At 51.5% G+C, this 26,728-nt stretch overlaps 2 protein-coding genes across 3 annotated transcripts; one reads left to right on the plus strand and one right to left on the minus strand.

Annotated features, from left to right (window-relative positions):
• Positions 1-433: 433 nt before the first annotated feature.
• On the plus strand, positions 434-17,605 carry MDM4 (MDM4 regulator of p53). 2 transcript variants are annotated; one of them, XM_082069516.1, is made up of 12 exons: positions 434-573; positions 2,655-2,872; positions 4,292-4,398; positions 6,875-6,949; positions 7,868-8,001; positions 8,467-8,516; positions 11,295-11,356; positions 12,131-12,227; positions 13,411-13,571; positions 13,651-13,785; positions 14,108-14,188; positions 14,532-17,605. In XM_082069516.1, exons 3-12 carry the CDS (start codon positions 4,324-4,326, stop codon positions 15,084-15,086), a joined length of 1,425 nt encoding a protein of 474 aa, XP_081925642.1. In that variant the 5' UTR covers positions 434-573; positions 2,655-2,872; positions 4,292-4,323; the 3' UTR covers positions 15,087-17,605. The 2 variants fall into 2 exon arrangements, with proteins under 2 accessions (XP_081925642.1, XP_081925641.1); XM_082069515.1 differs by lacking the exon at positions 2,655-2,872.
• A 5,380-nt stretch (positions 17,606-22,985) lies between these two features.
• LRRN2 (leucine rich repeat neuronal 2) lies at positions 22,986-25,103 on the minus strand (the record flags this gene model as incomplete). The annotated part of the gene is made up of 1 exon (XM_082069107.1): positions 22,986-25,103. The coding sequence occupies one exon, from the start codon at positions 25,101-25,103 to the stop codon at positions 22,986-22,988; it is 2,118 nt and encodes a 705-aa protein (XP_081925233.1).
• Between the last annotated feature and the right edge of the window lie 1,625 nt (positions 25,104-26,728).

A 26,728-nucleotide genomic window follows, 5' to 3' on the forward strand; every position in this document is an offset into this window, starting at 1 on the left:
TACCGACTGAGCTATCCGGGCTCTGTCAGAGCCATTATCAGGACACGAATATCAGGGTGCGACAGCATCGGGGGAGAGCCATTCTGTACATTCAGGCGAGGAAAGCTCGCACCGGGCTGGGGGAGCGCGCACCGGGTCGGGGAGGCACCGGGAGGCTCGTACGAGGCCAGGGAAGGGCTGCGACCCCGCGCCGGCTGGGCAGAGGGAGGCGGAGGAGGCCCCGCACCGGCCTGCAGGAGCGGGGTGCAGCTCTGTCCCGTGCTGAGCGGTCACCGCGGGGCGGGGGGTTGTACCGGGCCGAGGCGACACGTGCTCCCTTTTACCGGTCGGTCCTCCAGCGCCACACGGGGGCGCGCTCCTCGCACGGGGATTCCGCGTCCTTTCTAGGAGCAACTTCCCTCGCGCTCTATGGCCCCGCCCCGCCGGATCGGAAGCGCCGGGGCAGCCATGTTGGCTCGGAGGGGAAGCGGCGGCCCGGAGGCCGCTAAGATGGTGGAGCGGAGGCCGCGGGGGGCGTAGGGGGATCCCCCGGCCACCCCCGCCCCCGCCCGGGGCCCATGGAGCAGCTGTAGGGTGAGCCCGGGGCTCGGGGGCGCAGCGCTCCGGTGCCGGGGAGCGGGCGGGGGGCGGCTGAGGAGGGTCCGGGGGGCGGCAGGAGGGGACGGGGGGGACAGAGGCACCAGGGTTGGGCGTTTACAGCCGGGGGAGCGGTTACCGTGTCTCACTTTGGAGGTATTTCTGCTTGAAAAAATCGTCTTGCTGGGCAGAAGAAAATAAACGAAGCGTCAAAAACGAGCTGAAAACCTCCCCTTTGAGTGAAGAGACGGTGCCTCAGTGGCACCATTCGCTCAGCTGTGCTGGAAACAGCGAGAGCTCCCAGCTCCGGGTTGTGCGCGGCCCTTCAGACACAGCTCCCAAACTCCAGCTGTTTCTCTAATTGTATTTCCTGCCGAACACTTTTAAGGCCCAGTGCCCGTTGTCTGACATCCCGCGGGCTGCAGTTCCTGGCGCTTCAGTGTCTGCTCCAGTAATAAAGGGAGGTGCAACAAGTGTTTCTGCATTATTGCATCTTTTCCAGAGCACACACTTTTCCCCCTTCCCCAAGCCTTTTCATACCCAGTAGTTACCTACAGCACTAAAAACTCTGGCAACATTTAGGATAAAAGTTTCAGAGGAATGTGGTATGACCAGACAGCAGCAGAGAGCTGACGGGGGCCGTTGCCATGTGTCGTCTTTCACACGGCGATTTTATACCGTAAACCCAGCCCTGCTTCCCCAGAGCCTGTGCGGTTTAACGGTTGGGAGTCGCTGCTCTGCTAAGTCCAGTATTAGCAACAAGGAAGTGTTTTTGGGGGGATTAATAATGCTTGAGATCAGCCATGTTATGTCTCACACATTAAACAGAAGGACTTTAATAGCTGATCTCTAGGCTGATCAGTTCCAACGCTCCTGGGACAGTGCAGAGTTTCGGACTGTTGCGCTCTGGGTTAAAAAGAGTCTGGGTTAAAAAGAGTCAAAATACACGCTCACCTGTGCAAAACGTCAGTTGGACAGAAGCAGTTTAACAGATGCGGGTGCTGAGCTCTGTCCTGCGTTAACCTGTTGTTGGGGGCTGCACGGGAAATGTGCTGATCAAAACGGGTCAACATTTATATCCCGAGTGCTGAGGACAAGACTGGAGTGTCAGAGCTCGGCCCCCTGGTGCAGGGAGCAATGACAGAGCCCACAGCCCCACCAGAAATGTCCGGTTTACACTCCCTGCTGTGTTTTCACTTTGCACAGAAATTAAAAACCATATTCTTTCATTGGAATGAGACTTTAAAACAGAAACTGAACTGGAATTAGAAGCTTAGCTACAACTTCTCAGATGAGAAGCCCGTGCCCCCTGTGCTCACGCCCTCTGGGTCTGTTGAGATCTTTAGTTCCAAACCTTGTCATCCACAAGCACCAAACCCCATGTTCTAGTGGGGGTTTGATCTCTTGAGAGCAGGAACTTTTCCTCACAAATCGGGTGGACAGCTTGTTCCTGTAGCCTGCGTGACCATATCAATTGTTCCAATGGAACAAATTGTTACTTCATGACTGCGCTGTGATTCATGGTTTCCTCCGAGTCATTACTCTGCTCCAGCGTAATTTTCTTATATATGTAACTCCAAAGCTCCAGGAGGCAACAGCAGTAAGTTCACTGGTGCTTCCTTCAGTTGGCTGCAAATTAGGCACTTCCAGGGTTGTGGGGTAAGGTATTGGGCATAAAATAGGGGGGAAGTTGCAGGGGAAGTTAAATAGGGCTCTCTGAGCAAGAAACTCCTCAGTTCTTTAGGAATTTCCAACAGAGGGTGGTAACGCGAGTGGGGTTTTCTGTCTTGGCAGGACAATGACAAAACTTGTGGGCATCTGCAGTCCAGACGTGTTTTAGAGCGCGCACGCTTGGGCAGACGGCATTCAGTGATGGCAAGACTGATTCCTAATTAAAGGAAGTCAATATTACTAAGAATCTAAAAATACAATTTATCTGTAAAGATTGGAGGCAAGGCACAAACTTGCCTTTCTCTAATAAAACCAGTACTGAAACAGTTAAAGCGAGCTTTAGTTGACTCTCAACCTGGGGTAGCAGAGCCTTTCCAGGAATGCGTTTTGTCCCTTTTTCACACCAGCTCAGCTCTTATCAGCGCTGGGTGGTTTTGTTGGGCGACTCCCTTTCCTGAGATGAGCTGGAGCCCGCGCTGCTTTTTGAAAGAGCCACTCGGAGCATCCGCAGGAAGCTCCGCTGCCCAGGGACACACGGACCCCTCTTGGCAGGAGCGCAGGGAGGCCGAGGCGGCCGCTGCCCTGGCCGACTGATCCACACCCCCAGCAGAGCAGTTCAAGGGTGGTAAGTTATTCTGCCGCGGGTACAAAGTTCGGCGCAGCTTGGAAAGGGTCCTGTGGGGCAGTTTGTGTCACAATGCGCTCAGCATTATCAAGTATAATGGATACCGTAGTTAAGATTTAAGATGCTGGTAGAATGGAAGTGGTCTGAGCTGTTGTAAGTCACTTATTTTGAGTTACTGCCTAGATCTGGTCACTATCGGTGTTATTTACCAAACTTGAATATTTTATATGTTTTAACCAGTCTTTCATAAATATTTAGAGATATACTTGATCTTTGGGAATGGTTTTGTTTCTAATTTTTCTTTAAGAGAAACATAGTGCTACAGGAGCTCTCAGAAGCCTCTACCAGAGTCCCTTCTCATGCTGGGAAGGGGCGGGAGGGTTGAGCAGCTGCAGCGTTCAGTGACCCGAGCTGCTGTTCAGTCCGATTTCTTCATCTCCTGCTCTGACCAGCTTGCCCAGCAGCAGCCCCAGGGCTTGTTTCAGAACTGCCTGCAAAAGTGCAACCAAATTCACATTGAAATGGAGATTTTTCTGTTAACTGGGTCTGGGGACACACCACAATTTTATTGGTTTAAGCTTTAGTGCTGAGACTAAGAGGTCAAGACACAAGTTCCTTCTCCAGCAGGTTCAAGTTACTTCTTTTTTTTTCTTTTCCAGTGCCATGTTAATGTACATCAGCCTCTCTCTTTAAATATAAATAAGTTTTCAGACCTGTTGGGCAGGGTAGATTAAACTGAATTGTGCTGTGACCATGAGTCATTCCAGCTCGTTCTGCATATGAAGCTGAGCGCTTGGGGTGGATACTGAAACCGGTTCAAATAGCTGCAGGACTTCCCCTTCTGTTCCTTTCCAGGAAAGGCTCATCTCACCCAGTACCGTGCTCAGGACTGTTTAATTCACAGCCTGGATCTATGGGATGAAGCTGCTGCAGCTTCAGGCTGTCAGCTCTTGGAAAGGCAGGTGGGGAATGTGTTAATATGTGTTAATCACCGTAATCAGCACTGACTGCTCCTCCTTTTGGGGGTCGCTGCCTTGGGAAGGTTCCAGTCTGGTTAACTGTGAGTCAGCTGCTGTTCCCCCCGCTCTGACTCAAGGGTTTCACCATGTTCAGAGTTTGCAGCTCGATGGAAACTGGCAGTTCCTCACTGTGCTGAGATGGGCACTCAAAGCATCCTCAGTGCCACAGCACATCTGTGCCAGTTGTTCTCACACAGCTGTTTGCAGCTCTGGTAGGACAATCAGATCACTTTGGACAGAGCAGGTGGGGACACGGTAACATTAACATACCGCAGTCATTTAAGATACACATGTAGGGCTAATTTTAAACACCAGTTTCCTGAAGCTTCTAAGAAGTAGAAGCGGTTAAACTCAAGACCACATCTCAGCTTAACGGCGACATGAATCTTCTCGCTTGCAGGTCTGTGCTGTGGACAGCTCATCACTGCCACAATGACATCTTCCAGCTCTGCCCAGCCTCCAGCAGCCGAGAGCGCCTGCCGGCTCACCCTCGGACAAGTTCACCAGGTAATTGTGTCTCCCACGTATCTTCACAGCTTTCTTCTCGCTACTGCAATAATTCCATCGAGTCAAAACTCTCCAAGTACATTTAAGTAAGAAGAATTTAGCCTGATGGAGAAGGGTTTTTATCCTGAATTGTGTTGATTTATGAACATTTTAAAGGGGGAAGAGGGGAAAAAAGGTAAAACTGGCCTTACAAGATATTATAAAACATGTATTTTTGTGCTGGACCCATACTTAAAGAATTCCGCATAGAGCATTTCTGCTAGTGCTGGACTCTGGCAGTTGTATTGGAGCTTTGTAACCTTGTGTGCTGGGCTTTTTCTAGTCAGCAACACATCCCTGTGGCTTTTCTGGACTCAGGTGAGCGTTGAACATGTAGTGCTCCTCTAATTGACTATTCCTAGACTGTCCCTGGAACAAGAAGTAGCTGCAAGCCAAGGTCAGCATGGCCGGTGTGCGGTTTCACTATAATAGACTGGCTGTGTCACACCACATTGACAGCCAGAGAGGAGAAATTTGCAAACAATAACTGGAGAAATCTGGTCTAAAAATCAGGACAGTTTCTCCAAGACAGGCATCCACCTTTCCAAAGCCAATTTGCTGTAAAAAACATCTCCACAATATGAGGGGATGTGGCAGGAATGGAAATGAGCTGATGGGAAGCTGAGAGATCCTCCCATTTGAGGCTTAATTTAGAAACTTTGAACCGTAGCCAAGTCCTGTGCAGAATTGATGTATATGCTTATTTATTCAACTCACTCTGCCTGAAAAAAATAAGCAAATGGGCTCTGGCATTAGTAGCAAAATATTGATTGTCAACAGTCAGTGTCCCAGGCAGTGCCGAATAAACACTTTCATTTGGGCTGTGCTGTAGTAGCTGCAGACCCATTTTAAAGTGATCAAGCTAACTAGGTTGCTTTTTTTAATCAGAAAGACATAGAAGGAGTTACTTCAAAATCCATTTGAGAGTGGTCATTAGAGAAATGAATGAATGCAAACACATAATTTCATGTTATTAAAAAGATGTGCTGACACAAGCACTTATTTGAGTTGTGCTCAGCTCTTTCCTAGTGAAAAAGCTGTTTTTGAGAACGGGAGTTGGGGCTGGACATGAGCTGTTCTGTTTGGGCTTGAAAACGCATTTAACAAACAGAATAATGAGAGAACAGGCAGAGCAGACACATTCACAGAGAAGATTTTTGGTTTTTGACCAATGTGAGAAAAGGAACAGATACCTTGCCAAGAGACCATCTGATAACCAAGTGACAAATTACATTTATAACAAGCAACCAAAACCTCATCTCCTTGCCTTGTGCAGGAAGATGGTGCTGCAGCTCAGGCTGCCCCTTGAGGAGACACTGTAGGGTCACAAACTGATTCTGCTCCTTGTGAGAGGAAATACTTATATGCCTTTCTATAGGCAGAAGAGAGAGGTGGGTATGGGACACAGGTGAACCCAGCTAAGGCTGAGAGGTGAAGCCCTTACCAGCTGGCACAGATCACCTGCCTTGAGCCTAAGCCCTGTAAAAATGTAGGGAAAACAGCAAAGAACATCATGTGCTGAGGTCTGGGCTTTCTGTCCTGTGACAGATGGAAATATGTCTCTGTATGAGCCTCTGGTGGACAAGAATGGAGGAAGAGATTCGGTGGTTGCACTCCCAGGAATTGTTAAAATTCTTGTGGAATAAATGAAGGGGGAAGAAGCTGTTTAAAACTTGCTGCTGTTTTATATGGCATCATCTGTCTCATCTGCTGCTCAAAGCTGCTTGGGCATGTGCGTGAAACCTGAAGGGGTTGTGGAGCAGTTGGATCGTTCCCAGAATGCTTTATATGTTTTATATAATACAGGTTCTGATCTTTGGTGTTAATTAACCACACCTTGTGGTTAATGCAGTGTTATTATTACATGCCTATTCATGGATCCTAATAAATAGATATTCCCCAAGGTCTGTACAGAGCAGACCTGATTTGTTAACTGCACGAACTGAGCAGATGCAGGCGCTGCTCCTGGAGCGCTGCTCTGAACACACCAGCCTTACCCTGAAACAAATGACTGAGTGGTTTGGTGAGTCACTGCCTGGGACTCCAGACCAGGCTCTGAGGGTGAATGACAAAGTTAATGGGACAATGAGTGATTAAAGCCTTTACAGCTGGCCGCCCAAATTCCTTGGCTCTTTTTTTGTCTTGTAATTGAGTCAGAATGATTGTGCTGATTTTCAGTCCTTCTAACTTCTTTTTAAGCATTTGTCCATGCAGATTACTTGTGAGAAAAGAACACCAGCCTTCAGCAGTCAGCCTGGGGCAAGCAGAGTCCCCACCGCCTCCAACCCAACCCAAGCAGTGGTCAGGGGCAGTGGGATGCTGTTCAGGGGCAGTGGGATGCTGTTCAGGGGCAGTGGGATGCTGTTCAGGGCCAGTGGGATGCAGCCACATGTGCCAGGGTGACGTTCAAACAAAACTCTGCACTTTTGTGTTTCAGGTGCGACCCAAACTGCCACTTCTGAAGGTTCTGCAGGCTGCGGGCGCCCAGGGTGAAACCTTCACGCTGAAGGAGGTGGGTTCGGTTTCCAGGCACTGAAATGGTGCCTGTCCCTGTGTTTTGGGACGTGGCTCTTCATGGGGAGGGGTTGCTGTTAGTTTTTCTGGATTTTGAAGCCTTATGTGCAAAATAAGGATACCTTCCCCTCAGGGCTGCTGTGATTTAGTCAGTCATAAATTGTCTTAAGAGCCCCCAGAGGAACTGGAATGGGAGTGTGAAGTGTTAAAGAAAACTATTTATCCTGGAAAATCAGAAACATCTTGAGAGCTGGGAGAGCCGCTTCCCGAGCGCGTGGGAGGTTCTGTTCGATTGTCTTGCTCTCTGCTCAGCACATGAAAGCCTTAAAAATTGAAATCTAGTTGATATTTTTCTTTAACTTGCCTTTGAAATGGCTTGTCAGCCGAACCTAAGAGACCCCGTGAATTCATTTCTTTTAAGATTAAAATGCAATATGTGTACAAGATTAAAAAAAATGACACTGTGATTTACAAGAGTGTCCTGTCAAGAATTAAATGCAGTGGTTTTTCATTATGAATGTGTCAAATATTCCTGCAGAGCCCTGCGACTTATTTTAAACACTTATGCATTTAAATAACTTATTTAGCTCCTAAATTTTTTTGCAAAAACAAATTGAATGGTTTAAATGGGGAGAGTTGAGCATTAAATGCAGGTTACTTGTATAGATTAACATTTTAACTCAGTTAAATCACTTTTTCTGCAGTGGAAGGAGTAGTGTTACCAAGTTTTTGGTAACACTGTCGTTCAGCGGGGTCACTTTGGTGGGTAACGGGGCCGGAACCTGCCTGTATTACACTCAATACACTTGGCTTTCTGCTCTCGTGCTCCGGAGCCCTCGCTGTAGCTCTCAGAGGATGTTTCCGTGTGTTGTGCTCCTCATGCGGACGTGGCTGATGGTGCGTTATGTATCCACAGGTGATGCATTACCTGGGACAGTATATAATGGTAAAGCAGCTCTATGACAAAAACCAACAACACATGGTCTATTGCGGAGGAGATCAGCTGGGAGAACTGCTGGGGCTGGACAGCTTCTCTGTGAAAGACCCAAGGTAGGAGAAGGTGACATTTAACGTACATGGCATTATAGAGGTGGTTGTCCTCGGGACGGGAGACTCTCGGTGTCACTTTCTGTTTGCTGTCACATAAACCTCTGTGAGTAGCAGGTGCCCTGTTCAGGGGTTTATTGCTGAGGCGTTTCACAAGTCTGGGTTTAGCTCCTTTGTTTTGAAGAGCCCGTTCTGAGTGTTCAAGCAGTGAACTGCTCAAGGTGACACCTGTTCCCCCTTTTATTTCTGCAGCTTCTTAGGCCCTTGATCTCACACTTCAGCTAAAATCTGCATCCTTCAGTTGAGTTCTGAGCGCGTCCTCTCTCTAGCAAGCATTTAGGAGTGGTAAAAGGGCACTGCATTTCCAGCCTTTCTCTGGATAATGAAAGAGAATATCTGTCCCTGGTTTAATGGGGTAATGCTGTTTGGGTTTGTGACTCTATTCACCTGTTGCCTTCTTTCCCACAGCCCAGTGTATGACATGTTGAAACGGAACCTGACTTCTGCTGCTATGGCAGGTAGGTTTGTCACAGTGCGGGCAACTATATTCAATGTAGTGTTGATGTAACTTGGGTAAGTAATGATACTTAAAAAAGAGAAATGTCTCGGAAGTTGGAACAAGCTGTTAATGAAGGTTTTAACAAGGCAGTCTCTGAGTACGTGTCTGTTCTGTGTGTCCACCGCCAGTAGCTGTGATACGAGCTCAGGTGTTGAGTGACGTGGCTGCTCTGTCTGGAAGCACAGCTGGCAGAGCTAAATACCGCGGCTGTACGAATCACCGTGACTCGAGTGTCCCCTCCAAATTGCGATTGATTTCTCAGTCCTTTCTTGGTTTCATAGCACACTGTGATGTCTCGGTCTCATACATTCATAGTCTTAAGACTGACTATAAGCATGGTGGAAACCCAGGCTAGATCTGCAAGCCAAAGAGGTCTGGACTTTAATGAAACACTTGAACCTCTAAAGGTCACTGTTACATTCCCAGCTCATAAGAGGAATCAAATCTATATCAAAAGTCCTTCAGTCATAACTTTATTCTTAAATGAATACATTTATTCATAAATTTATTCTTAAATTAATCTCAGCTGTCGGCTTCCTTGCAGCCAGTTCTCGTTGTACAGCTGGTGAGCTCCGTTTGAAAAAAACGTTCAAGCATGCAAATTGTGAGGGAGCTGCAGCGGGAGAGCGGTGGAGCCTTGTGCTGTGCTCCCGCGCTCTCTGAGCAGATAGGACGGACTCAGTTCTTCACAAGGGCTTAGTCTATTTTTGCACAAGTATGTAAATGCTTGTGCAAATTTAGAAACCGAGCAAACGGCCCTAAACTGCTTGGTCCTCTGCTCTGAGCCATGTGTTGGTGCCTCTGAGGGCCCCCTGCTTCTCCTATGCAGGAGAACCTTCCCAAGCGGGCTGTGCCCTCCCCAGGGTACTGCAGGCTGACGTGTGAGTGCTGTTCCCTCGCTGGCGCTGCCCTGGCCTGTTCCCCATCGGCAGCGGATGCGGAGAGCAAAGGATCCCAGCAGAACGTGCTCTGCTCGCTGCCCCGTCCCCTCTGCTCCGTGTGTGCCTGTGCCTGGGTGTGCTGCGTGGTCCACTCGTGGTGTAACTGATGTTTAAACCTGCTGAAGGAAATACTGCTCCTTTAGGAGATGGTGGCTGAGTTATACCGTGTCTGCTTGTGGATGTGTGTGACTATAAAACGAAACAAGCTTGGCAGACCAGACCTCAGACAAACGCACGGGAAGGATGACTCTAGGTGGTGTTTTTCTTCCATCACAACATCGCAATAACTAGAAGTGCCATAAGGCTTAAAGAGGTCTTTGTGTGTAGTTTTGTAATAGCTGCTTGTGTTCATTAGCCAAATCAGCGCTCATCAGCACATCATTTTGCACATTATCTCAGCCCCTTCTTTTAAGTACACTTGTAGAAAGAAAAGTGACTGCAGTACATCTTGGTAAGAAGGACTAAGCTTCTACATAATGCTCTTTAGCAGGAGGCGTCCTTCCCTGGCTGGCTTTCCCTCTAAGCATGAGCCACATGAGATGTATTTAGGAATTCCTCACTGTGAGACAGTTTGTGGTCAGTTCCTAGTATATCTTGGCTTGGGAAAAGGAGCTTTCCAATAGATGGGGTGTCTTTTAGCACAGCGTTTAAGACTAGTTGGCATTACGAAGTGTTAGAAGGGTAGGTCTTCACCTCCTGTAATGTCCCTGTGGGGCGAAAGCAATTCCGGGTGAGCCAAACGGCCTCGGTTTTCCCCGGATATTAAAAGATCAGTGACTGCAGAAGCTGTAGCGTGATGCAAGGGCAGAAAGGAAAGCAGAGCTAGTGCATGAAAGGCACCATATGGGATAAAGCCATGTCATTGTATGGCCCTGTGTTTTGGTCCGTTTTATGGACCACTCTGTGCTCCACTTTTCTGCCTATCGCAGCAGTTTTCAGTGTCTTCAGTGCCATGATTCATGATGGGAATCAGACTGTTCACATCTGCCTGGCATTCGGTGGGGAATTTCCCCGCTAAGTTGACAAGGGAGCAAGCAGGAGCCATTCCTGCATCTTCTGTTCTCTAGCAAGTCACTCTCTTTAGAGGGTGGACTTCCTAAGTGCAGCTCTCCTATTATGTAGAAAGATTTCTGTTAATTTGATTGTTCTTGCTATTTAGGTTGACCTTTTAATTAACTCTTGGGGCCAGGGTAATCGGCTGGATTAAATTGCGTTATGGATGTGTACGGAGTTACCCAGGAAGGAGCTGTGCGTGGAATTTTCCCTTCTTTGGTCTAGTCTTTGTTCTTCCTGCCCGCACCTTTTAAGAAGGACATTTTTCCTGAGCTGGAAGAGTCGGTGTCCTCACGTATTTATAAAAACGTTACTGTTTTCTGCTCACCTTAGCACAGATCTGATCCAGCCTTCAGGTGCAAGTCCCCACCTTCTGCTGTTGCTCTGGGCTTCTGCCTCCTCTTCCGTAAAGGACTTAAAACTTGCGATGGCAGGACAGCCTGTAGGAAGAAGAATAGATTTTCCACATTGGGAAGGAGGTTCTTACGTGCTGTGAGGTTTCATTGAGCTCCGTCTCCGAGGTCATAGACTCTGTATTCCATAGGCTGAAGGCTCCATACGGCCCCGGGGAGTCCTGGAGTACCACCCGGAGGAAAGGGCCGACTCTGCTTCTCCTAAACAGTAACGTTAGACTTTAGAGCTCTGCCAAGCCTGGCTCGTTGGTTGCTTGCTGAACACCCTCTGTGTTGTGAGAATGGTTATTACCAGGGAAGGTTTTTTCTTTTGTTTTACCTGCTATCTAGATGCCGCACAGAGTCTCGCAAAGGAACAGAGCGTCGATAAGCCAAGCCAAGACCAGCTGAAGGTAAACCCACTGCCTGGTGGTTTCTTTTGTTGTACAGAGTGCCCCTTCTCTGTACCTGTGCATGGTGGACTGCCAGAACTTTGTGCTGCTTGGCTGCCAGGTCCTCACCTTCCTGAAAAAGTTCTCGGAGTCCACACAGCAGGGACAGAGTGACCCTTCTCTGTTCTCTCCATAACAGAGTGCCAGTCTCTGAGCGCGTTTCTCTGGGGTGTAGCACTTCTAGTCCTCAGTTCCTCCAGCGTGCTCTGTCTTTTCATGGCTTCCTCCCCTCTCTCCCGTCCCCTTTCTGAGTAGGAATTGCCAAATAATTAAGCTTTCTAAAACATGTGAACAAGTTTTGTGTTTGGCAGGATTGTTTTCAGAAGCTTTCAGGCAGAATCTGCAACCCGGGAAAAATCTTTGCACTTCAAACTTGTTTCCAGGTGTATTTTGGGATTCGGGCAGTTGGATCCAGGAGGTGTCTTGTTACACTGGGGGCCAGAGACTCACAAAGATCACAGTGTTACCACATTAAAGATGGCAACTTTTGCGCTTTTGCCAGTCTTAAGATTTTTCCTAGGTTGCAAGTACATCGTTTGTGCTGATTACAGTTGCATTAGCCTCCTTAAAGGGTCGATAGCGTGTAGGTTTTGTTCAGAAACCTTTTTTTCCTCTTCATAACTTCATAACTACTTGGTCCGGCGCTGCAGCTGGTGACTCGGAATGGAAGTGCTACATCCCCTTGTCCCTGTAAGCTCTGATGGACTAACATCCCTTTTTCCTTCCTTCACGCAGTGTAGCCAGCAGGAAGGTTCTGACACCGGCGTCATGGAGGGCGAGAGCAATTCTGCTGCTTCGTCTGCCTCAGAGCAACAGCGTGAGAAGCACCCAGGTGAGTTCCAGCTCTGGTGCAGTGACAGCGTGTGCACGAGCTCTCTGCCCCGTCCCCAGTGCCACGCGTTGAGCTCCGCATCAGCAAAACGCTGGAGGAGGTGTTGGGAGACCAATAAAAACCTCTTGTAGAATATAATCTTTAAAAATCATCATCTTATGCTAAAGATTGAGAAAACTGCAAATGGTTGCCAGAGGTGTTTTATGATAGACGTGTTTTCTAGCTTGGATATTGGGTCTCATAAACAAACAAACACTTTGAATAAAATGGCAGGTGAAGCCCCAAAAGCACATCTGTCGCTAAATAAAGCCATGAAAAATGGTGCAGATCTTGCTGAAGGGTATTTTAAATGCTGAAATTATACTTGTATCTGTTTATCTTCTCAAGGGGCTCTCTCTGATTCCACAGAACAGCGCGAGCCGTTGCAGTCATTACCTGCAAACCGCTCGGGGACCTCAAGAACAATGGCTTTTTTTTTCTATCCAGCTTAAGCATAATACAGCTCCTTCATATTTAGACATTTTATTTGTTTTAATGCCTGGGGATTTCTTGCCGATCCACTCATGAATTTGTGATGTTACGGATGCAATTTTCCTGTTTTTTCTATTCTCTATTCTCACGTTGTTCTCCTATCAAGGAACCTAATTTGTAATAACAAATCTTCTTGGCCAGCGTGGGTATTTCCTGATCGCATGAGGGCGGGAGATGTTTTCCTGGCTGCGTGTACAAAGGAGGCAGGAACAGTCCTGGCTGTGCCTTTGAGACTCTTGGCACTGAGGAGAGAGATTGAAGGTTATTTTGAAATTCAGACTGAGTTTGGGATCACAGACTGAGCCGCACGGGCTGGACGGGAGGCTGCGGCCCAGGGTGCGGAGGAGGATTCTTACCTTCCTGCTTCTATTTTGAGCCCGGTTTCGGAATTCAGGAGCTGCCATCACTGGAAACGTGAACCAAATTCAAACCAGTTCTTTCTGCATCTCAAGTCACTCAAGAAATCTACTTGGTGTCGGCTTGGGCAGAGCTCTGAAAGAACTGTTGTGTTTCTGGATTGAGTCTTGGAAGTAAAGTAAAGCTAGAGAGAGAGCAAGAAAGGTTCTGAAATGGACTGGGGGCGAATTTTTCTCTGCTAGTCTATTAAACAGTGTAGGTGTGGCATGACTTAGACTCTACTTGGCTCTTACAGACAAAGACTTAATAGAAAACCTCTCTAAAAGCAAGAAGCCTAAACTGGACCTCGTGTTTGAGGAATGGGATGTAGCTGGTCTTCCATGGTGGTTTTTAGGCAACCTCAGAAGCAATTACAAGTCCAGAAGTAACGGATCAACAGATATTCAGACTAACCAGGTGTGTAGACATTTGGCTGCGGTGCTGGTTCTGCTGCTCCTGACCAGAGCTCTGAGCGCTCTCGTTTCCTCTCCGACAGGACATCGACACCGCCGTTGTTTCCGATACCACCGATGACTTGTGGTTCCTCAACGAGTGCCCGTCGGATCAGAGCGGCGCCACAGTCAAGGTGGAAGCGGTTGACTGCGAGGAAGCGAAAGAAGGTGACAAAAAGGTACCTCTTCAAACAGCCGCGGGGTGTGCGTTCCACAGGTTGGCCTTTAATCCATCCTATAGAAATCATTGGCTTTTCATCTGCGTTTTGGTGCTGTGCTGGTTTGGAGGAGCCAGATCTATAACCATCTGCAGTTGAAACCGTTCAGAAAACGCTGTCACCGTTCCATACGTGGGGTGGCAGCTTCAGCCTGCTTGGGGTTTGGTTTAAATGCATGCATCGTCAAGGCACAAACTTAAAACTAATGCAAACTCTGGCAGCAACTTCACTGTATTTCTATACAGATCATCGTGCCCTCTGACAACGTTTCCACTCTTGCCAGGTGACCGAGGACACATGTTTGCAAGACTTTGAGGATTCTCAACGCTTAAGTGATGACACCGACACAGAAGCTGCTTCTGAGGTGGGTGTCCCTCCGGCCCGCGTCCCTGCGTGCGATGGGCTGCAGTACTGTCTGCAGACACTGCTGGTTGTGGTAGGAAAAGCTGATTTCTTGTTTGGGTTTCAAAAGCCAAGAAAAGCAAAAAAATGTAGCGAAATCTGCATCTCCAGAATGCACAGGGGCAGCCAGATTCTCTTCAGGCTTTTCAAGGTGCTGATAGCAATCATGCATGTGCAACTTTTACTTGGTAATAAATGCCCTTTTCTGATGAAGCTGCTTTGCAGCTTTTCCTGTGTCAGGGAAGCGAGTCACACACAAGAATCCACTAACTCGCTGCCGTTTTTCTCTGCCTGCATCACTCCAGGACTGCTGGCAATGCACCAAGTGCAGGAAATTCAACTCTCCAGGCAAACGGTACTGCTACCGCTGCTGGGCCTTGCGCAAGGACTGGTACTCGGACTGCCCCCGGCTGGCGCACTCGCTGTCTCTGTCAGACATTGACGCTGTGCAGAACAAAGCCCGCGATGACGGGATCGACGTCCCCGACTGCCGAAGGACCGTTTCTGCTCCCATCGGCCAACCCAAAGACCTGTACCTGGTAGAAAACAAATCCCGTGTAGATCCCGGCAGCTCTATTGAGTCTTTGGATTTGGCACGAGAGTGTGAAAGCAAAAAGCCTCTGTTGCATTTTGCCGAGCATAAAAAGGAGGAAGAAATAGAGTCTTTAGAGAATATAAAAAAATTACTGAGTCCTTGCTTCTTGTGCCATCACAGACCGCGGGATGGGAATATCGTCCACGGGAGGACTGCTCACCTTGTGGCCTGTTTCAGGTGTGCCAAGATGCTGAAGAAGAAGCGATCGCCGTGTCCGGTGTGCAGGAAGGACATCGAGATGGTGATCAGGATCTTCATGGGGTAGCTGGGCCACCTCAGGCCTCCACCAACAGCTTCTCTTGCACTCGCACAAACCACAACTTCAGAGCTCGGCTGGTGAACACCAAAGAGAACTGAGATTCAAACCTGACCGGGAGCACTGAGGAATTGTCTGCAGCAAATGAAGAAGCATCCACTTTTCGATGTCCACTTAAATTAAAGCCCAGGGGAGCCCGGAGCGATCAGCACGTTGCTGTCAATGCCCCGACTTTGGGATTCCCTGAATCCTCTGATGTCAGCTCAGCGGTGCCGCTGGGATTGTCTGTCCTGGCAGCTGGTCCTTGCAGAAAGCAAGTTTTGGAAAGAGTTCTAACTTTGGCTGTTGGAGCGTTGTTCTCCAGTAAGTCAAACCCTGTGCAATGGTTCTGAGGGGATCTGTGACCAAGATAGATAGACATATATAGATATATAGACATTTATAGATAGACAGGGGTGGCAAAGAGAGTGGGAGGGCAGACCAAGGTGTTTGCCATGCAATAAGCCATTTCTCCAAGGATCAGTTCTGAGGGCAGTGAGAAGTCAATAACCCAGTTTCCGACGTTTCCGTTAGCGTAGGTTCGGTAGGTGAGGTGAAGGTGCCCTTGCTCCCAGACTTACTCTCCCAGACTTCTAGTCCATAACTATCTCAGGTCACATATCTGGTGGCAACATCAGCTGATTTTCTTTCCCTGTGGTTTAACACTTCAGGTGTTTGCAGAGCGGCTGCTCTGCTGTTAATACCCTGCTAGAACATCCAGTTGAAAAGCATCTGAGCCTTTCGTGAACACCCTCAAATCTTCCTCAGCCCTCCCGCTCCCCTGGGCTTTGGAGGACACGCAGCAGGAGCAGTTGTGCCCTCACCCTCCAGGTACACAGACATTTAAATGCAGCACAAACCCTGCTTTGTGGTCGCCTCTATAATTCTCTCTCTAATCCAGGGAGCAGACCTGAAGAGAGAAGGAAAGGTAAAGGTGGTGCTGGTACCTGGGTGCTTCTCGAGGCCGTGTCCCCTTTCCCAGCCCAGCAGAAGGTCCCGAACCACCAAGATACCAGAGTAGGTGCTAAATGCAATCACTGCCAAAAGTCAGGTCCACTCCAGATGTCCCGTAGTATTGTGATTCTTTGTGTGTTGGTTATAGTTCAGATTACTCTTGTTGGCTCTTATTTACAATTGTATTTTAAAAGTCTGAGCATAACCGCGTGGTGTTTTGTGCACTGTCTGTCAGTCCGTGGGGATCAATCCACACGGAAAAGCGGATTTATTGCTCCCTTAACCAAAGGGCTGTTAAACTGCTGGTGATGCACTTTAACCCGCCGAGCTCAGCGCGTTCGGAGGCCGCTCTGCCGCCTCGGGTCCTCCCTCTTCGGGGACGCTCTGTCCTTTGGGGCCTCGGGTTACGGGGGGCACGTTGTGGCACTTTGTGGCACTTCAACACTGTGAATTCCCTCCCGCCCCGATGGCTTCTAAGAACTGTTTTGCTTCTCAGAACTAAATGTTTTGCTAAAAGCAGCTTTTTTTTTTTGAATTGTTCAGGTCCAGCCACACTGAAAAGAAGGTAATTTGTGTTGACAGAAGCAAGAAACATCAGGAGAGTTTAAGTTCCAGTAACAGGGTTGAATATCCAAATTAAAATCCTCCTGAGACCTCTGCAGCTTCCTTTATTAAACGCAGATTCTTGTCAGTGTGGCAGTTGGTGATAAAGAGCCAGTTTGCAGGGTAACTTACATTGTAACGATCTCTATAACTCTCAGTTCTTGTTTTCTGTACCTGTGACTTCTTGTCAACAGCTTAATTCTTTTTAGCTGAAATAGTTAGCAAGCGTAAGATAGCACAACATGACACTGATTTGCCTTCGACAGAAGAATAAGCTATGGCAGCATCGCACGTGGTGTGCGGCTGTAACCGCCCGACCCGGGGCTTGGAGAGACTTGGACATTGGGTTCAGGAGAAAGGGAGAAAAACCTTTCGTTGCTTTAAGTTCAAGCTTAAATAAGCAGCAGTTTCCCAAGAGCTGTGCTGCCCAAGGAGCTCAGGCAGCACTGGCCCTGCCGCGCCAAGCGGAGCTTCACGGCTACGGAGCCACCAGATTCAGCAGGGACCTCCGGAGGGCCCCGAAGACACAACCGGCGCTGGGAAGAGCCCTGAGGCGGCAGGAGCACGTTGTATTCCTGGCAAAGATAGAGACTTGCTTTCCCAGAAAGAGAAAACGCCTGCTGGATCTCCCTTCCCTGCAGCCTCTTGTTCCCATATATATATAGAGATATTTTTGTTGTTGCTGTGAAAAACTCGTCGCCTTTCTGTATACGCCCACACAGCCACTGCAGCAGCGCTTGCTGAACAACACCTGTGTGTTTGCACTATTGAAAAAAGGCACGTACCGCCAAATTGAGGACCTGGGTTTGTGTCCTGCGCATAATGAATTGAATTAAATCGGGCGCATTCTACGCTAACATAGGTTTATTTTTTAATTTGTACCCTGTTTCCGGGAAAAACCTTTAAGTAAAAGCGGTTTCCAGTAAAACAGATGGTGATGCTGCTGTGTCCGTGTTTCCAGGAGGGACAGACCTCCCGTCCCAGGACGTGCCCACCCGTGGCAGGGGCTGCAACTGGATGATTTTAAGGTCCTTTCCAACCCAAACTATTCCTTTATTTGCTTCTGGCAGCACCTCCAGCTGTCGCTTTGTGGGGGGATGGCCACAAAGGGCCCCCCGCGCCCCCACCTGCCCAGCTCCCTGCACCTCACCGGGGGCACCACCAGCCACGGGTCCCTCCCAGCCCAGCAGCTCCAGCCGCTTTCCCTTGGGGGTTTTCACCTTTCTTAGATCATTTTTGATTCTCAGCCCTTGCAGGAGCCCGAGCGCAGCCCAGCGCTGCCGCACTTTATTCCTGGAAGCGGATATTTTATTTATCCCCTTGGTGACTTTATCCAGACTTAATGTTCTATAGGTGCCACTTTTATCTGTCTCCTCCATCCTTCCCCTCAACCTTGTTTGTGTAATCACTGTGCCCAAATTAAATATTTACTGGTTTCTCCATACTGGTGAGCCGCCCGTTCCCTTCCACTTCAATTAAAGATTTACTAGGAGGGCATCAGCACTTCTGCAAGGCCAACAAGCCAGGCCCCCCCTCGTTAGGGTTTTTAAGTGCTTCGTTATCACAGTTCAGCAGAGCACACCGTAAATGAGATGGAGAACGCAGCAGCACGCACGTCCTCACCCGCAGCGCTCGCTCAGCCCACAACGGGCTCTGGGACACGGCGGGGCTGGGCTGGGCTGAGCTGGGCCAGCCTGGTCTAGCTGAGCTGGGGATGCAGCTCAGCCAGGCGGAGCTGGTCCCCATCAGGCCGCCTTAGGACAGGGCAGCTTAACAGCTAAACCGGCAGAACTGGGGGACTTTCTGCAACACTCTGTAATATTTATAATTAACCAACTTCTCAGATCAATATTTTATCGGGAAGGTTGCTGGGGTAATTCTCGCTTCGAGCATCTTCCCTCGGTGTCAGCGAAGCCTGCGCTATTAGCAATAATGAACTTTTTGCTAGTTACCTTTAGCGAACTAATAAATTCTTAATGCTCGCTGGAAATTTAATAATGGAAATTTAGTCGGTGACCTCAAAACTGAGAGAAAAAGGTGAAAGAAGCAGATGGGGCCAAGCAGCGGGAACAAAGCGGCAGAGCAGGCAAAGCCCGAGCTGGGTGGGTTTAGCAGGAGGGACGTGGCCACGCAACCCCGTACGAACCAACCACCGCACAACCCGGTACCGACCAACCACTGCACAACCCGGTACCGACCAACCGCCGCACAACCGTTGGTCAGAAAGTGACAAACCAGCCGGATTTCCATGCAAAGTGTTGAACCGTGGGGTTCAGAGCCCCCAAGTCCCCAGCAGCGCTGCAGCACTCGCTGCTTTTTACTCCCAAGCAGGAGACAAAGTGCTTTTAAAACGCTTTTACCCCCATTTTCTCCCCACCGCATTGGGCTTTTTGTGCCGAGCCCGGGGCTCCCATCCCCAGCGCAGCCGTTTCCCGGGACCTGCATTATTTATCTGCTCGGTAACATTTACTGGGATCTAGTTTTTAATAACTGTCATTTCAATAGATCTTTTCTTAATTCCCTCAGATCTGTCGCTGTGGCGATTTTAAATATTTATCAACGCGGTTTGTGTGTTCACTGTTAAGGTTGCAGTTTTCTTGTAATTAAAGATTTACAAGACACTGCTCGCGATTTAGAGAGGATTGGCGAGATCAAAGCTGTTTGGTATTCACCAGGAGCCCCCAGCTCCGGCGCTTTTCTGCAGAGCCCCAGCGCGCAGGTGATGCCGCTCACCCCCCACTTGGTGTTGGTTATTTCTGCTGCTTTTACCCATTTTTGCAGACTGATTGCAAAGCCGGGCTGCGCGAAGGACGCAGCTTTTCCTCCCCTCTGTGTCTCCAGAGTCCCTGCCAGAGTTTCATATTCCTTGGGGCCACAAACCACTTGGAGAAGGTCCCTTCTCACCCCATAACGTCCCCACCGAGCTGGGCTCTGGCTCCTTATTCCCTATTAAAATTCACTCCCCGTCAGCGTGAGCCCTGCCCGCCTTTCCCCCCTCCTGGCTCTTCCCGTTTAGCCACAGGCAAACCTAAAATCAATTCCTCCCCTTTCCCCACCTAATTAAGATTTAATAGAGCTCCAGGTAGCACTGAGGGTACCAGGGTGCCCCACACATCCTTGGGATGGGTCCATGGTGCTCTGCCCCCCACACCCTCCCTCACCACAGGGTCAGACCCCAGACACCCCAAAATGCCACCCAGGTGCATGGGAGCTTCCTAGTTAATTACGGGCATCACAAGCAGAGCGGGGGCCCAGCAGCAGCGCCCGTCTCACACCAGCACCCACCGGTGTCTCCTGCGATGCTGCCGCGTGTCCCCAAGTCCTCGCTCCTCCAGAGATGTTTTGCTCCATGGGACAAATCGAAGCTGCAGCCTCATCCCCCACAGCCCATCAAGAGAGGATCCAGCACCGGGAGGGCGCTGAGCTCCCCAAAATGCCAGCAGAGAGGAAAATGAGAGCTGGGAACAGGGCAGAGCAGCTCATTGCCCCAGCCATGGAGAGGCCAGCACTCCTCTAGTCTCAGCAGCTCCAAGCTGCCCTGCTGCTCTCCATCAGCCTGATCTGAGCTTAAATTACCCACTTGAACACAGCTGAAGCCATTTAGGGGGTCGGCTGGGCTGTGCTGGCGGGGGCAGGAGCTGCTGCAGCTCTGAAGGGCTGGAAAAGGCCACAGAAAATCAATGAGCTGCAAGTGTTTCTGTGACTCCTGAATGTCCCTTTCTTTGGTGGCTTCTGGGTGTGGAGTGCACAGAGCTGCCCGTGTCCTGAGCCAGCCTGCGCTCGGAGCGGGGGCGGCGATGAAACCATGAGCAGCTCCCTGCCTCAGTTTCCCCACCTGTGGGTCAGTGATAAAGGGACACGGGGAGAAGCGATGAGACATTTGCTGGCCATGAAGGATTTTCCTAAAGGTTCTGGAAGCTGCACCTGCTTCATCATACCAGCATCACGCACACAGATAATAGCGCTGACATTTCCCGAGGAGGTTGGGTGTTTTAATTGAAATCATTCTTGAGGAAGTGCTGGGGAGAGGAGGAGAGGCTGCTCAGATTCTTTAACTGCCTATAATAACATATACGCGCCCATCGCGCTCCTCCCGGCGCCTGGAGGCCTTTGGTCACTTCTCAAAGTGACGATAATTTACAAAAGGGAAAAACAAACAAAAAAAGAGAGAAATGGAACGTGTGAAGCAGGTAAGGAAGAATGGTTTATGGGAGAGAAACCAGGGAGAGCCGGTGGGATGGGCTGGAGAAGCGTTTCCCAAACAAGCCTTTGCCAGCCCAGGTGGACGGAGGGGAGGTGACAGAGCCACCCTGCTCGTGTCGCCCCCCCGGACTCCCCAGCGCCCCCGGCTGGGCTGGAGCAGCCAGGAGGGGCGGCGGCTGCTGGTGACGGTCTGTTGGGCTTGAGAAATTTGGGAGCCCGTTCACCAGAGCATCCAAGAGCTGCATCCCTGCACGTGCTGCTCCTCGGGTCACGCCGGTTCCAAAGGAAATCAAATTAATTGCACATAACTTGTGTTTTGATCTCTGGTCTGCGGGCATCGCGGGTAGATGAGAGCAGGCAACTCGGGCAGCGGCTGAGCCTTCTCATCCCAACCCAGTGTGGGCAGCAGCCGCCATAACCATAACCAAAGAGGCTTTTCCTCTACACCTCCCAAATTCCAGCCCTGAGGGGCCGGGGCCGTGCTCGTTCGGGAGCTGGTGATGCTCCATGGGGCTGGGATGGGAGATGCAGGTGCTGCGGGGGGCATCGCGGGGACACGCAGGATTAAATCAGGGTCGTGTTTACACCAGGGTGAATTCTCAGCAACTATTTCCACGTGTTCCAGCACCAATTTAGCTGGACTACAGGGAATATATTTTGCGTTGGACTTTCCCCGCTGTACAAGAAAGGCTGTTTGTGTGCACAAACACCGATGCTGCGCACCTGAGCGGGGCTGGGGCTCCGCAGGCAGGTTTTAAAGCAGATCATGACTCTAATTCAGCAAAGTATTTAAGCCTGCACTTCCAGCCTGTGCTTAGAGCCCCGGAGCCCTTGCTGGGTCCCCAGCACACACAAAGTGCTGTGCTGAGCGGGGACCGGGAGGGTCGTTACCTCTGAAATAATTACCGAGCGCCGGCGCCGGAGCCGTTTCGCCTGCCTGGCTGAGCGGCGCCGATCCAGCGGGGACCCATCTCGCTGGGCGGGAAGATGAATGAGAAGTTCAAGCAGCTTTTTACCATATCAAGGCTTTTCTGGTCCCTCCAAAGCCCCGTGACCGCGCTGGCACAGCCCAGGGTGCATCGCATCCCCAGAGACACAACATCCCGGCTACCCAAACCCTGGGACACCCCCAGCCCCGGCTCCGGCTGGGATGGGTGTTCTTGTTCTTTCCCATGGGAGGATCCCCAGGCGAGGGCTGGTTTGGTTCTGATGCACCGGTTTGGTTCCGGACGCACCGGTTTGGTTCCGGATGCACCGGTTTGGTTCCGACGCACCGGTTTGGTTCTGATGCACCGGTTTGGTTCCGGACCCCTCCAGCTTCACATCAGCACACAAAGGATTTCCTTCTTTTTTTGTTTGTTTTCTTTTTTTATACAAAACCAAAAAAGCACGAGCTTCCTTCCTCCCTCCCCTTTTCTTTCCATTTTTCCTCTTTTCAACATTATCCACAAAAGTTTACAAAACAGCCTTGACAATACAGGATCCCATCAACCCCAGCCCCGCAGGGATGCCGACTGAGAGATGTGTCACCGTCATCATTCCTGTTTATTTTGCCCAAGTCCCCCCTTCCCCTCGGCCGGGCAGCGAGCGAACAGCGGGGCAGCGGGGCCGGCTTTGTGGCTGATTATCCGAGTGCTCAAAAATCCAAAAAGAAACAAATAAAAGGAAACAAAACCCCCCTGTACCCCAAAGGGAAAGGCTTTCTCGTTGTTGTTTGTATTCCCAAACGAGGGACTGTCCAGCGAAGGAGGTGACACCGCTGGGGTGCCTGTCGGTGCCAGGGGACACGGGGTGATCATCCTTATGGCTCTTTGACCGCTCGGGGCATCATCCCCCTCAGGATGGGGCCCCTCGGAGCCCCCCCGGCTGCTTTTGGGAGCCGAGCACAGATCGGACCCTCCACACCGATCCAGGCCCCGCCGGGACCACCAATAGCCTTGCCGGCCCCGTGGCCAGCTCCGCTCCGCTCCCCTCCCCTCCCCCCGCCCTGACTCGTGGCCAAGTCCAGGAAATCCTTATTTTGCTCAGTTTTGTGTGGTGGTTTGTTGGTTTTTTGGTAAAAAATAGTTTCTCCCTCTCCCCCGCCCCACCGCCCAGCAGCCGCGTTCCTCAGCAGTCCATGGCGGCCGCCTGCACCTGCACGGCCAGCAGCTGCCCCCCGCGCGGCCCCGGGTGCACCACCCGCACGGCCGCGGCTCCGCCGCGCAGCTCCCGGCACCCCCGGCGCTCCGTGCCGGCGCCGCAGCGAGCGGCGAGGGCGGCGGCGAGGAGCAGCAGCCCCAGGAGCAGCAGCGGGAGGCCCTGCCCGCCCCGCGGCAGCCAGGGGCGCCGCACAGCCTCCTGAGTCCTGGCGCTCACACAAGCCGCCTTGGCCGGCAAGTCTACGAAGGCCACGTGCAGGCAAGCCCAGTACTCCGTGTCCTGGTGCAGCCGCGTGATGTTGTACGTGTGGGTCCCCGTGGGGATCCGGGCCACGTTGGTCGTGTCCACGTTGGGGCTGAGCAATAAGCTGGACCAAGTGAGGTTGGAGGAGACGGTGTTGAGATGCGGCTTCCAGGCAAGCAGGATGTGGTAGGACTGGACGTCCACCACCACCAGCTCCAGGCTGTCCCGGCTGAGCGGGAAGGAGTGGTTGACCGTCAGGCTGATGCTCTTGGTGTCTGCGCCGAGGAGGTTGTGAGCCACGCAGGTGTACAGCCCGGCCTCCCGAGCCGAGACCCCCCGGATCTCCAGCGTCCCTTCGGGGTGCACCTTGTACCGCCCGTCTTCTGTGTAGGGGATCAGCTTCACCCCCGAAGGGGTGACCCAGTAGATCTCCGGGTCCGGCTCCGCCAGAGCTCGGCAATGCAAGGAGACGTTGTCACCATCCGCCACCTCTAAGCGGGAGGGAAAGCTCTTGGTGGAGATGAGAGGCAGACAGCGGTCGGTCATCTCCCGGAAGGGGACATCCCGAATGTGCCTCCTCTTGAGGTCGGGGGGCTCGGCGCAGAGCGTGGACTGCGGCTCGATGAAGCGGATGCGGTTCTCCGTGCTGTTGACCCAGCGGATGACGCAGTCGCAGCGGATGGGGTTGCTGTGGATGCTGATCTCCTGCAGGTTGGGCAGCGACTCCACCGTCTGCTTATGCAAGGCACTTAGGGCGTTGTTGTTGAGCATGAGGGTTTCCAGCTGGGGGAGGTGGTGGAAGGCTTTGGGGTGGATGAAGGACAGCTTGGGGTTGTTGGTCACGTCCAGCTTGGTCAGCTCGGGGAGGTTGATCAAGGCGAACTGGTCTATGGACACCAGCTCCTCCATGTTGTTGAGCCCCAGCTCTTTGAGGTGCAGCATGTTGGTGAAGTCGCTTTGCCTGACCCTCTGCAACGGGTTTTTGTTCAGATCCAGGAACTTGAGGCCAGGGACTTGCTGCAGGGCCCGCTTGGGGACGTTCACGAGTTTGTTGTCGTAGAAAGAGAGGCTCTCCAGGCTCCGCAGCCCTTCCAGCGCGTAGTCCGAGATCTCCCTCAAGTTCATCCCAGCCAAAACCAGACTCCGCAGCTTCGACAGGGGCCTGAAATTCATGTCCAAGATGGCATCCACCCTGTTGCCTCCGATCATGAGGATCTCCAGGCTGGGGAGCATCTGGAACCAGCGGCTGTCGACCGTCCTCAGCAGGTTGGAGTTGAGGTGGAGGCGCAGGAGGCTGCTGAGCCCGGAGAAGGCGCGGGGGGCGATCCTGCGGAGCTGGTTGTGGTTCAGGTAGAGCTCCTGCAGGTTGCCCAGCCCGGGGAAGCTGCCGTCGGGCAGCTCCGACAGCTGGTTCTCCTCCAGGTGCAGGCTGAGCAGCTGGGGCATGCTCTTCAGCCCCAGGTCCCAGACGTGCGAGAAGCTGTTCTGCGACAGGTCCAGCTCCGAGAGGTTTCTGAGATAGTCCAGCTCGCTCTGCTCCAGCTTGCCGATGTTGTTGCTTTGCAAGAGCAGGGTCTGGGTCCCCTCCGGCAGGTCCTGGGGCACGGCAGAGATGAACAAGTCATTGCAGTCCACGGTGGCAGCCTCCCGGTAGACCGAGCGGGGGGTGTACCAGGGCCTGATCTGGCAGACACACTGCGGGGGACACTGGACCTTCCAGGGCACGGTGGGGATGGCGGTGGCGGCCACCACGCAGAGCAGAAGGGAGCTGGTTTGCAAGCGTCGCATTTTCGGCTGGTGGGACTGGCTTCCTCCCAGGCAGGAAAGGCTCACGGGGCACATCTGGAGCGGGGGACGCGGTGACAGCCGGGTGGGGACAGCAGCCGCGGGAGAAGATGCTCCATGCGAGCCCCGGGCACCGCTCAGCCCCTGCTGCCGGCCACCCCGCCGGGAACACGTCACACCCTGAGCAGGGCCGGTGCCTTCAGTCAGAGCTTCACCTTTTCTTCCTCTCCATATGGTTCATTTTTGCTCCTGTTTGCATCTTTTGAGCTCCTCGAGGTCATTCCTGAAAGATGACAAGTTGTGTTAGAGGAGACCTCATGCGGTGAACAAGCATGTCAGAGTTTAGTCTGGTTTATACCCATAACGTTAATGGTTCCCTCCCAGGACAAGAGGTTTGCAGTGTCCCTAGCCCACCAGCAGCCCATGGCCCTTGGGCTCGCAGGCTTGTCCAAACCTGGAGCTGCAGATAATTCTCCACGTGGGTGTTTTTCCACCCTGAGCAGCCACACCCACATCCCAGCCACGCCCACAGTGACCACACCCACATAACAGCCACGCCCACGGTGACCACACCCACATCCCAGCCATGCCCACAGTGACCACACCCACATCCCAGTCACGCCCACAGTGACCACACCCACATAACAGCCATGCCCGCAGCCACACCCTGGACGCCCCTCCCCTCCCCAGCTCCTTTTAAAGCCCTGGCCCGGGTGGGGGCAATTTCCTGTGAGCACAAACCCCTAATTGGGCTCATTAGAAGCTCTTGGGGGTGCAGAAGCCCCTTAACCCCCTCCATGCTGGGTGCCACCCTCCCCTTGCACCTGGGGAAAAGGGGCCAGGGGTCCTCAGTGGGGTGCTCAGGGGGGCCGGGATGACCCCCGGCAGCTCCCTGTCCCTCTGGCCATGGGGCTGCAGACCCGGCCATCACCCCACCTTTCCCTATTTGATTTGCTCCAGCTCTCCGACCCACGCCGACACAAATCAAACCAAGCCCCAGAGCTTCCCCCGCCTTAAAAGACTCTCACGCAGCAGGAAAAGCATTAAAAAGCAGCTGGAGTGGGGAAGAGAAAGTTTCTCTCCAAGCAGCTCTATTTTATCACCCCCTTGCTCTCCCTGTAAAGGGCTCCCAGCCGAAGTTCATTCCGCACCGACTCATCCAAGCCCTGCTCCAGAATTGATCCCGCTCTCCCTTCTCTCCTGCCGCGAGGGCAGCGGCTTTTAAACCATCTCCCGGAGAAACAGCATTAAAGAGCAGGAAGGCTGTATTGATTTCTGCATCCTTCTGATGGACCCTCATCTTTCTTTTTAAGTGCACAGGCATTTCTACAACTATAAATCTCTCCGGCCATTAAAATATTATAGAATCTTTTCCCCTTAAAAAAATAATATGGAGGATTATTTTTTTATTTCCTTAAGGCTGTGAGGAAGAGCCCAGAAAAAGCACCTTGTTCCAAACTCCGTTTTCCAGGGAGGACTCCCCAGCACTGCTGTTGGGCTGTTTCTCCATGGGCTGTGTCTGTAACCGGGCTCAATCACTTTTGCCCAGCACAGGCCGGGGCTGCAGCTCTGCTGGCTGTGCAAAGATCTGCACACAGGATGATGCTGTAACAGTCTGGGTGTTTGTACGAGCAATAGGATCCCAGCCTGCAGAAAAATGTAGTTTTTTGCAAACTCTGGGT

This window comes from Streptopelia decaocto, assembly GCF_964273445.1.
Source record: "Streptopelia decaocto genome assembly, chromosome: 19".
NCBI classification, from domain to species: domain Eukaryota; kingdom Metazoa; phylum Chordata; class Aves; order Columbiformes; family Columbidae; genus Streptopelia; species Streptopelia decaocto.

Excerpts from the sequence above, each read along its gene's own strand:
- MDM4 (XM_082069516.1), top strand. The coding sequence starts at position 4,324 with ATGACATCTTCCAGCTCTGCCCAGCCTCCAGCAGCCGAGAGCGCCTGC. Across the intron at positions 8,002-8,466 it reads TTCTCTGTGAAAGACCCAAG|CCCAGTGTATGACATGTTGA; the intron begins GTAGGAGAAGGT and ends TCTTTCCCACAG. Across the intron at positions 13,572-13,650 it reads CAGATATTCAGACTAACCAG|GACATCGACACCGCCGTTGT; the intron begins GTGTGTAGACAT and ends CCTCTCCGACAG.